Raw genomic sequence first — 11,978 nt, 5'->3', positions numbered from 1 at the left:
GTTACCTTATTTCATTCTGGTGAACAGACAGGAACAAAGGTCTCAGAAGAATTTAAAAAAAAGGATGTAAATTCACTTTTTTTTTTATTGCTTAGATGGGTGGACGAGCTAGCCCACCTGATGTTAAGTGATTACTGGAGTCCATAGACATCTACAACGTAAATGCGCCACCCACCTTGAGACATAAGTTCTAAGGTCCCAGTATAGTTACAACGGCTGCCCTACCCTTCAGACCGAAGGCGGTACCTACCCGCGCGGTCTCCCAAGAGGTCCTAGCGCCAGTAAAAAATTCAATCACATTCGAGAATGTTTACATACGTCCGTTACGTACTTGTGCCACGTAAGATTGCAATCTATAAATACCTAGCCTATATTTATGACCAACGCTAGACATCCTACCGTGACCAAATAAATGTAAGTAGTAATATTCTCGTTGCTTTTTCTATGATGAGAGCAATTTTCGAGAATAGGTGCAGGATATCCAAAATTAGTCTTGAAGTCTTAAGTCTTGAAGAATTAGTTTTGAAGTCATCGTGGCCTAAAAGATAAGACGTTCGATGCATTCGTGTTGAGGCGATGCACCGGTGTTCGAATCCCGCAGGCGGGTACAAATTTTTCTAATGAAATACGTACTCAACAAATGTTCACGATTGACTTCCACGGTGAAGGAATAACATCGTGTAATAAAAAGTGAAACCCGCAAAATTATAATTTGCGTAATTACTGGTGGTAGGACCTGTTGTGAGTCCGCGCGGGTAGGTACCACCGCCCTGCCTATTTCTGCCGAGAAGCAGTAATGCGTTTCGGTTCGAACGGTGGGGTAACCGTTGTAACTATACTGAGACCTTAGAACTTATATCTCGAGGTGGGTGGCGCATTTACGTTGTAGATGTCTATGGGCTCCAGTAACCACTTAACATCAGGTGGGCTGTGAGCTCGTCCACCCATCTAAGCAATAAAAAAAAACTAAAAAAAATTAAAGAAGATTGTGCATGTACTTGCCAGCTAACGAACAAGGACTCAGTCTTAGACAAGATGAACAGAAACATAAGAGAGCCGGGGAGATTGTACGCTACCGTGCAGAGCTGCCGGTTGACGGTATGGTATGACGGTTAGGGGAAGGGCTAAGCCAGACATTTTCCGAGGAGAAGGTGTAGATTTCGTCCGTTCATTTTGTTTCGTCATGTTTCATGGTGAGTGAAGATTTTCACATTTTGATGTCTTTCTATTCTGGTGACAGCTTCGTTCGACTCTTCACAAGTCACGTCGCAAGCGTTGGTTGCACATGTCATTGACACTACGATGGGGTGATGCCTAGTTTGAATTCTGTCAGTTCCCAGGTCTGCCAGAATAACTCGCTCGCCATATTTGGAGTGATAGTTGATATTACGATAGAAATTTTCGCTATGAAGCCAATTGAGATTTCAGCTTCGGTTTTAGCCTGTTTGTTGGCATCATTTAAGCAAATAAAAATATTACTTACAAAGAAAATTAGAGTTAAAAAAAACTGATTTTCAATACATAGCTCTCCCTTCCTTCAGACTGATGAAATAACAAATTTATCGGTCTATATAGTTTGTTCTAATATGAGTTAATGTTCTAAATGTAATGGCAGCCATTTGTGGTGTAAGTTATTTTTGTCGAATGATCTATCTTTTTTGAGGTTTTATTTAGGTTTATCATGGGTTTTCGTGATGCACAAAGAGGTTTCAAAAACACTTAAATTTATTTAAAACTGGATTAGACCTAAAATTACTTTATCTAATTTAGCGCCATCTATAAGAAACTAAAGGTGAGAAAATGTTTCCCTCAAATATTTCGAAGCTCAACGAGAAATCGAAGCAGCGCAGCGCCGCGTCCGTCCAAAAATAAATTTACATTTCGTCAACAGATGGCAGTGCGCCCAGTAATTTACTGAACTGCGTGACAAAGATGGCCTAATATTGAAGTGTATGCAAAAAAACGAGATGGCGAATTTTCAACACATTGAAAGTTAAACTACTACATGAAGAGTGAAGTACAGCCAAATGAAAAACAACTAAAGAGAAGTTGTAAAACAACAAACTGAGCGCACAGTTTCTATTCTATCAGATGTAAAATGGACGGGCGGCTGTTCTGTCGTGCGCTCGTGGGCTCCGCGTGTTTGTTGTAATATCGAAGTTTATTGTTTTATGTTTTGACGTGTTTACGAATATTGTTTACGCGATTGTACGACTACTTCGGTGTACGGTTGCCGAAGGAGATTGTGTATAGTGCATGTGTTTTAATTTCATATGACGTTAGCGCTCACTTCACTTGCAGTGATTTCGCTGATAGCTCACTCACCGGTGGGTGTGCGCGTGATAAACTACGTGTTCGATTTCGAAAAAGGGCGAGAAATCGTCAAGTGTTTGTGTTCAACCGTACCATGATGGTGTGCACGGTGACATAGTGAACGTTGAATGACCCTGACCTCTGACAATCATGTCTGGGCGATCGGATTGCAGGAAATTTGCACCTAACATCTTCAATAAGAGCAAGTGTACTAATTGCTTTCGTCAAAAGGACGAGCATAGTGCCGAGGCTTTAGAATCTAATCGGGTAAGTTCCCTGTGCTTCAAAAAATATTGTCGAAATACAAATGTCGAACGTGAATTCTAATCTCGTCTAATGAACGTGTAAATGTGAGTATGTGCTTGTATAGATGTACGTACATATGTAAGTGTAGACGTTTGCGTGCGTGGGCCTACACAACACTTTAGTTTCGAACTTTAGAAGCCGAAGTAACGGATTTGAAGTTATTAAAATAATACAGTAAAACGTGTTCCTAACGTCAATTATTCAAGATTTCGTATTGCGTGAGCTATGCTAAACTTTCCATATCGTATTTTTATATTCGTTTTTGTAGGAAACTACCCTCAATATTCTACCGAAATCAATTTACAAATACAAATTTTTGTAACTTTTAAACGATATACTATTATTTGATATCACATTAGTACATAATGATTTAATAACACGTTATGCTAATTACGTAATGCCAAGATAGTTTTGAAATTCATTGTCACATAAAAATTACATTTCATTTGCAATTCAATTTCATTTATTTCTGTATTTGACATTACATATTTACGGAACATTGGATTTTATGGAATATAGTTCGCCTAACCGCCTTATCGTTCACTGCGACCTAATAGGTAAATTATATTTATATTTGTACTTACATCGAAGCGTTTGTCAATTCCCTGGCTTCGTCAATTTTTGGACTCGTCAACGTCGACGAGCTCGCATAGATAGATGCATAAGACGTGCTCTTGCGCAATGACATTAAAAAAACGACAAAAAGGCAAGATGTGTTTAAATTAATATAATATAGGTACCACTGATAAAAAAAAAAATTATCGAGTCAATTGAGAATTTTCGTCAGAAATCATGAAAAGTATTCAAAACGTTGCCTTGCTGGAAGTAAAACAACAAAAAAAGAACAAGCGCCAGAAAAAACAATTTGTTTTTAGAACCTTAAAAAACCTATATTTTTGAATAAAATTTGCTTATGAATATGCAGATTTCCAAAGCGTTGATGAATAATGTTTCTTAAGCGATTTGTTGTCAATCACGCGATTCTTCAATCGAAATATCCCGTTCTACAGGGTACTGAACCCCGTTTTATATCATTCTGTATAAAAGGAGTTTATGACTCCAGTTCCTAAAGCAGTTAGTTGTACTAGATTTGTAGCAGAATGATACCAACGTTAATCAGTAGGATCTGAGTTACTGAAGTCGTCGTGGCCTAAAGGATAAGACGTCCGGTGTATTTATATCTATGTATGCACCGGTTTTCGAATCCCGAAGGCAGGTATTTTCTAATGAAATACGTACTTAATAAATGTTCACGATTGACTTCCACGGTGAAAGAATAACATCGTGTGATAAAAATCAATCCCGCAAAATTACTATTTGCGTAATTACTGGTGGTAGGACCTCTGGTGAGTCCCTACAGGTAGGTACCACCACCCTGCCTATTTCTGTCGTGACGCAGTAATGCGTTTTGCTTTGAAGGGTGGGATAGCCGTTGTACTGTAAAAACTGAGACCTTAGACCTCTTCCAGGTAGGTGGCGGCATTTACGTTATAGATGTCTATGGGCTCCGGAAACCACTTAACATCCAGTGAGCCGTGCGATCACCGCCAATGTAAGCAAGAAAAAAACTTTTAGTGGCTAAGATGCCCATCGCCCGACTGACGCGACGTGTATCTTTTAGCCTACCTTAAGGAATAAGATGCTGTTTCAATAACTTTGGTGCAACGGATGCACCACACTTTAAACCAGAACCAGTCCGAATCATGGTAGACACCTTAGTGGGCTTGCAACATTTCCTTCCACTAGTAATAAAGGAAATTGTGTGAGCGTAATGTAACTAGGAACTGATGATGGGAGAAACCGCAGTAGCTCTAGAAGGTCGCGACCGTATGTATCCCTGTCGAATAATCGGTATTACAATAGTCAGTCTTGGTGGATTTACTGTTATCGTCAAGATCGTCTGAGACACTCAACTTTAAGGTACTCATACGTCACTACAAAAATAACAGGCAGATAATTAATGAATGCATATACATTAATTAATAATTTTTTTAACTTACACATAAAAAAAAAACTGAAAGACTTCACTAAATAGTGGAACGTGACATCTTTTAAACGGAATACATTCTTAAACACTTCAAAATAAACAGTAGAAAAGTCTTAGAAAGTTGTACAAATATGTAACAAATGTAGTGAAACAATAACTAAACAGAATCGAGGTCGTTTTTACGCATGCATGCGCATGAATCATTACATTACAGGGTATACAGCGAGCCGCTACGGGTCGACTGACTAGTTTAGTTGCTCAATCAATGTGTGCTTTGAATATCAATATACTTATATTCTGCGTAATCTGAGACTTGCGAATCACAGGGTCAAGTTTATTTACATATAATACGAATGTTTCGATTTTTTAGAGATCCCACGTTCAGGGGTCTCAGTCTCATGATCCTCATTACGCAAATGATATATACTAGGTACGCGTATTACAGACAAAAATAATGCGTAGTGTTATGCACCCAAACTTGAACTCTCGATACGAGCTCGCTTGCTACCGCCGCTGCGCCGGACCGCGATGTGTTTCACTGTCATACTTTCTGTTTACAATCTCAACTTTTATAAGGCATCCAGGTAGGCATATGGTGATCCACGTGATACTTGGCTAGAACAAACCATGAACAAAATATTTGGCCAAACTACGATAATATTTTAGAACTGTGAATTGAACGTATAAAAATAGACAATGTCGAAATTCGCTAAAAGAGAGTGGAGTGTGATAGCCTGCTTTTTTCTGCCGCGAAGTAATCACGTCATATGGGTTAAGGTCTCCGGTATCAGCATAACACCAGGTGTGTCGTGAGTCCGTCGATTGATATGTATTCCTGTGCAATATTTTAGTTAGAAGATCTAATTAACCCTTACAAACTAGGATACACTGGTATTTGAGGATTATCTTCAAGTAGTCATACGGAACTGTCTTATTCTGAATGCCCTGACTCCTCTTAGGTACTAGCGGTAGGGTATATTTTAAGCACTGGAAGGTCCCGCCCGCCTTATCTGTTTCGAAGCAATCATGCTTTCCGGTCTCAAAGGTATGTGAGATATACCAGTTGTATCATATCAATTGAGACGTAATCTTATGTCAAGTCGGAATGGCCACTTTATTTTGTCACTGTTCTCCGGCAACATCAAGCGTATTGTAAGTACAACTATCCAGTTACGCAATAAAATAATAATGGTACCAAAACTAATATTCATTTCATAATGGAGCAGTGTGAATGGCAGGTTGACCACTAATACAAGTGTATGCTAGGGAACAATTCTATCAGTTAATTTATTGGAACACGAAATACTATCGATCAAATTTTCATTTTCCTATTGTAATAAAGTGAAACAATTGATATTCAATTGTGTATTGGAGTTTATTGCATAATAAAACTTTAATGTTAACAAAACCAGAATTATAATCCAGTAGACATCTAAACTTGAAAAAATGCTGTGTGTTGTAATAAGCCATGAGTTGTCTTGATAACCTTAAAAAGATCTTCACGGCCACGTGGTAATTACCTCGTTATTGTACAACAAATATAACTCTTGAGTCGTTCCAACTTAAACGCTCAGAATAAACAATCAAAGGACTATGTATCCGTATAAATAACAATAGTCGATAGTACCCGGTCCATTAACAATAAAAGCCAATATTGTGCCATTAAATTGCCATTAAAATAAACGTGCAATGACATTATACGGTTCAACAGCAGTCACTCAGAAATCTAACTCGGAGAATTGACTAACAAGTCTAGAGAAGGACGGTGTTATACAAAATAGGATGCGAGCGAAAGAGGTAAATCTATCTTCTATGTCGGATTTTAATCAGATAATGAGGCGGCAGACGTATTCGATAATTTCGGTTTTAATATAAATAATAACTCACTTACGTTCGTAAAGGCACCTGTGACAACATTGTGTACGCGATAACTAACCCCGTTGAGGCCCGCACTTAAAGTTACTTATCGATGTCTATCAAGCAAAAAAAATTACATCCCTATATAGTGTTTTAAGTACACCCAATAATCCCTATAGGTTCGGGAACAATTACCCAAATGCCATGATTGGATTTTAAAAATCGCTAACCATGGCATTATTTGTTCTTCTAAAAGTTCATTTTTGTGTAATATTGCTTGCTGGCCGCTAATTTTACGTTGTGTATTTAAAAAAAAATTATTGATATTAAGTAAATGTACAACATTAAAATGTGGATTCCCGAATAAAATTAATTTAATATTGTACGACTTTGGCGTATGAATGGATCGGTTACCATTTAAAGTATTTTGATGGTTTACATATTAGCTTAAATTAACTAATAACGCCAGTCGTTTGTCAAGGTGATTTTACAAAACGATCCGTTTTGGCTGCACGTGACGCGATGTCAAAGCCAAGGCTACTCATGAAAAACCATACCATTCTGCATAATACAAAATATTTACTTCCGAATATCGACCTTGCTGTACTATAAATAAAGATTGTTCAAACACAATTATGGTCGTATATAGATGGAAATGTCAGCCTGAGTATTGTTACATTCGGACAATTATCTTGACAAATGCTTCACTAACGAAGCATAGTGGTGCGCGCCATTTTGGATGTGCATGCGCAGGTGACGCGCCGATAATAACATGGATAATGATTGTTGTTAAACGCTATGAGACATATTAAAGAAATGCTAATTTCTTTTATTTGTTCACTTGTGCTAAAGACGCCGGAGAAAGTTGAAGTTTCTTTCTAAGAAAAGTTGAATGAATGTAAATATATACCTATTTATTACAAATGTACCGATTTTTTTATCAGATTTTATTTTTTTATATAAAAAAGATGGTATTTAATATATTTTACGTAAAAAAACGCATCGTAAGACCACAAAAATGATCATTTAAACAAATCGGTTCTTTTCTTGTGACCGGCTTGCGAATTTCCTACGAGATTCGGCCGTCCGGGGTATCTGGGACTACTGAAGCCAACCATTAAACGACTCTCCTGCAACTTGGCTTGAACGTCTGAATCTCGCTCGGGAGAGATACTAGTTGCGTTCGCGGTCAAAATTACAACCACACACTCGGCTACCTGAAGGACGCCTGAGCGATAGTCATTGGCAAAATCGCTTTTTTCCCTATTCTAGTAACCTCGAGGGCTCATGCTAGATTCACAGAACGATTAGATGAGCCCACGGGGCTCTAACCTGGTGATGTTGTTAACATTAGCCCTAGCAAGAGCTTCTAGAATCTACTACCGGATCGGAAACGCGACCTACTGAGAAGATCCGATGAGAAATTCAGTGAGCTGTGTCTGTAGGTTAATTTACTCGCCGAACCCTTCGTCGTCAGCGACGGGTTCAAGCAACGGTAACCGGTGCTTGAGGTACCTAAAAGCATCGATAGTGGATCGGGAGGATCCGAAATGACGTGCTTAAGGCGATGTGGACTGTTTACCATTCGGTCCACAGGATCGAGTATGTAGTTTCTGGCGGCCAGGACATGAGGGTTTTCGTATCGCGCCGCTCGAAATGCCGCACTGATGCCAACTGAAGACACCTACTGATGGAGTCCAGCTCCATAACATCGTGGAGATCCGTGTTTCTCACGAACCACTGTGCTTGACCGACAGGTTAAAGGGGCTTTAAGTTAGTGCGGACCGCGTGAGCGGACACTAAACTGGCATAGGTCATGACCGGACGTATGCAAATTTTGTATATTGTCACCTTATTACGAAGAAATCGTCTTTGTCGGCCATTGTCATCGGTGGCCCATCAGGTCGCCCAGGCCGTTGGACCAGAAACAACTTGTCGTGTCGGAACGCGATATACCGCCAACTTTCCACTTCTTAATATCAACTTTACGGCACGTTAGAGTGCAAGTAGGCCGCCGCAGGAACTCGGCCTCGGTCGCTCCGAACCGTGACCTCATACAGAGGGACTGGAGCTGAGCGTTGGTCATCTTCCTGCCCCCAGTCGAACGGCGGAACGTGGTGGACTCTCAGATGTTGAGCTGTCGCTGGCGAATATCAAAGCCACGAAAATCGATAAGTCCGGTCCTATTTGACCGCCGAGAACACGACGTTGCTCCCGTAAGGCTGTACACGCTGCGAACGTATGCTTCGCCGTATCATCGTGCCACAATGGTGAAACTCCATCGTCGGCTCCATGGCGGTAATACCTTTTGAGTACTACCAAAACAGCCGTGACACGTCAGCGTTTGCGCCAGTCTGAAGGTGAGACCATCTTGATTACGGTTCCCAGTCTGCGAACACAGGCTCAACCTCCTCGATGACTCGTAGACCGACAGTCTGATGGTTTCTACAGATCAAGCGCAATTAATCTTATCATTTTTAATGGCATGAGCTAACGCGAAATTAAACATCAGTAAATTTTGGATAAAACAAACGCTGTAAATTCTCGCGTCGCGTCGTTAACAAAAATCGTGAAACCAACTCTAGGGTCGATGCTCCACCCAATAGCCGCACTATTAACAATCACGTCAATAAAATTAATCGTCAACAAAAGAAAAGGGCGTATGTGATCACATTATTTAATATTGTTCATATTTATTTTGTTATTAACACGCACATTATTATTCAATGTGTCCGTTATCAGTGAGTGCATTTGTTATCTGTACAATTTCATATTGTAATCTCGGTTTTATTGATTTTTTTTAATTCAACCAACTGGAACATATAAAAACTTATATCCATTTGAAATTAGATGCTAAATTTCAGAAGTTCAAAGAAATCGTTTAAAACGACGAACAAGCGAAAATTTACCGTTCTGTGCTTAATAAGTACAGGTTGAAGTGAAAATTTAGCTTTTCCCGCTTTCTCGCAACGCGGGTTCACGCATATTGTGGGTCACGAACATTATTTGTTTTAACTAAATTAACGTTTTGCGAAGTCTTCGTTTTATGTCTTTGTTGGCTATGTCGACCCTGTTTTTTTTGCGGTTAAAACATACCACAATACGAATACCTATAACTAGACGTTGTTGACATCCATTTTTTACGTTTAGCGGATTGAATTGAAACCAATTTATACTCATTCATACGTGATCGACCTTCTACGTAAATTGAATGAAAAGTCTAATAACAATTCGTCGACTCCCAAAAAATCACAAAGGCACATTATATGGACTTAATAAATTCTACGGGACTGTTGGTGCGTTGATTCTAATTTGATATTATTTACAAAAGCTTCAAATTAAAAATTCACCGCCTTTTCGTGTGTACCCGCTAATTCTACCGACAAAACGACTGTGGACTCACAGGGATCATAAATCTAACCTACAAACGAACAACTGTAAATATTGACTCCCATGCTTTAAACTATTCTGAAACGTTTACGACCACAGTTGCTGGCGCCTAAATCCATTTGAACCAAACTACGGGGCAACAAAGACGAGAATACTTTAAAAAAAAATGAATTGTACGTTCCTGTACAACGACCGACGTAATGGGAGCTCCGTTGACGTATCGACGGCGTTTCAACGTGCGACGAGAGTGACGGACCAGTCTAGAATGGTGGGGCTGACTTGTAGTGTAGCATAAAAAGGAGTGCGTGAGGAATGCGCCTGCGAGATCGTCAGGTGCAACGGCCGCAAGCCCCGCCCCTTACTGGCATTTTTGTGTACCCGCCTAATGTGTGTCGACATTAACAGAAATCGAAGCCGTCGCCTTTAACACCGAATTAATAAACGTTGTAACGCTTTTATGACCTTACTGTGTAATTTCGCTTTGATGTCAACCGATAGGCGATTACAGCGGAGTCATCAGAGATCATATCGGTATCCCGCTAGTAGAGAATTAGCAGCAAAACAAACGGGTACTGCTCTGACGAAAACTGTCGGATAAATAAAGTTTGAATGCTATCTGCGAACCGTTAGTAACACAATGGGCTGCCCGCACTAAATAACAATATTATGTGGGTCGCTGTGCTAACGCGACTCCGGATAAGGCGAACAATTAAAATAAACATACAACACCTATTTGACGGCGCTTAATGTCTGCGCAACGTAACCTGATAGCATATTATAACATCTTTATATTAAACCGTGCTATTTGAAAACCTCTTCATTTGTCATGACACTACGAGAGCTAAATAATGTTATCTCGATTCGCATTTTATTCCGGACCGATGTACCGTTTATAAAATAGTCTTCAAGTCAGATGTCGTGTTTTATGCCAGTTTTTCCTCTTTTTCTAAACAGGGCAAATTTAAATTGTAAAGTATAATGTGTGACATTGTTTTATTAATGCACCTGATTAAATCATCTTAGTTGGCTGAATTTCATATTAGTTTCGGGTAAAGTCAATGAGCTTCTAGAAAGTTTTTTTTTCTCATCGACAATGTTACTAATTGGCGTTTTTAATACACCATAATATCACTATGGTGCGTTACTATTTTCAGTATTGGTGGTTTAGCTAAATATTAGAAATACAGAGAAACACACTGTAACGACGTTTTTAAATATGTATACCTCACAAAATTGACATTTTTTGGCGGAAAAATCCTAAAACAGTGTCTGTGCCAAATACATCGACAGGCAGAATAGGGTTTTGTTTTCTGCCATTTGATTACGGAGCCCTAAAAGAGAATGTTCTTTATTCAAATTATCACGTTACAATTCGCTCGGCTGCTGTTGTCACAAATCTCGGAATAGTTTGTTTAGCCAATGAATTAAATTCAAAGCCACTATGTCTGCAATATATGGTCTAGTCTAAATTGTTCCTGTGTTCGAGCCTTAAGAATTATATCGTAAGGTGATTTCGTAATGCTTGCGTTTGAAGATTATAGCAATTTTTTATTTGGACATTTCAATGAATCGTCAGTAAACTGCTATCTGTCGCTTGGTAACAAAAAAACAAGCAGAGACATCGACATTCCTAATAATCGAAGTTTAAATTCCTAAACGCTAACATTTACGACTGAATTACATTTTATAATTAATACGAAGAGCAAATTAAAAGAGCGTTAACTTTTAAAAAGTGCCCACCAATGTGATTTTGATATGACTACTAAATCCGTGCAATAAAAGGCTGTTTTTTCCTTAAGGTTTTATTGCCTTAACGTCTCTCGAGTCACGATGCCTCCTGCAAATTTACATATAATTTATTAAAAGTCTATACAAACTACTTTGATCTTTTCTATCATTTCTTAGTAATAACCTCTCGAATAGTAAATATTGAAATCTTTATTTGAATATATCTTTATTAAAAAAAATAACAATTTTAGTGTTCATTATTTCAAAAAAAACAATTTACACACAATTTACAATTTAAAAGCTTCAAATACTACGAACTACTGAAGCGGAGACTTGGTGTTAATGGCTAGAAAGATAAGTATGTATGTGTGCATATATGTAATAAGTGTAAATTTAA

General features: G+C 38.7%; 1 protein-coding gene across 4 annotated transcripts in view; it reads left to right on the top strand.

Annotated features, from left to right (window-relative positions):
• Positions 1-988: 988 nt before the first annotated feature.
• Positions 989-11,978, top strand: part of LOC101735394 (protein outspread) — a 318,072-nt gene continuing 307,082 nt past the window's right edge. For 3 of the 4 annotated variants that reach the window (XM_038013577.2, XM_038013579.2, XM_038013578.2), the window contains exons 1-2: positions 990-1,193; positions 1,892-2,580. In XM_038013577.2, the coding sequence (XP_037869505.1) occupies positions 2,464-2,580 (117 nt within the window). In that variant the 5' untranslated portion in view covers positions 990-1,193; positions 1,892-2,463. Of the gene's footprint in view, positions 1,194-1,891; positions 2,581-11,978 lie in introns of all 4 variants that reach the window. The other variant, XM_038013576.2, reaches the window with a different exon arrangement.

This window comes from Bombyx mori, chromosome 10 (assembly GCF_030269925.1).
Source record: "Bombyx mori chromosome 10, ASM3026992v2".
In the NCBI taxonomy this organism is placed as follows: domain Eukaryota; kingdom Metazoa; phylum Arthropoda; class Insecta; order Lepidoptera; family Bombycidae; genus Bombyx; species Bombyx mori.
The sequence above is the reverse complement of the archived record's forward strand: the minus strand, read 5'-3'. Positions and strand labels throughout refer to the sequence as shown.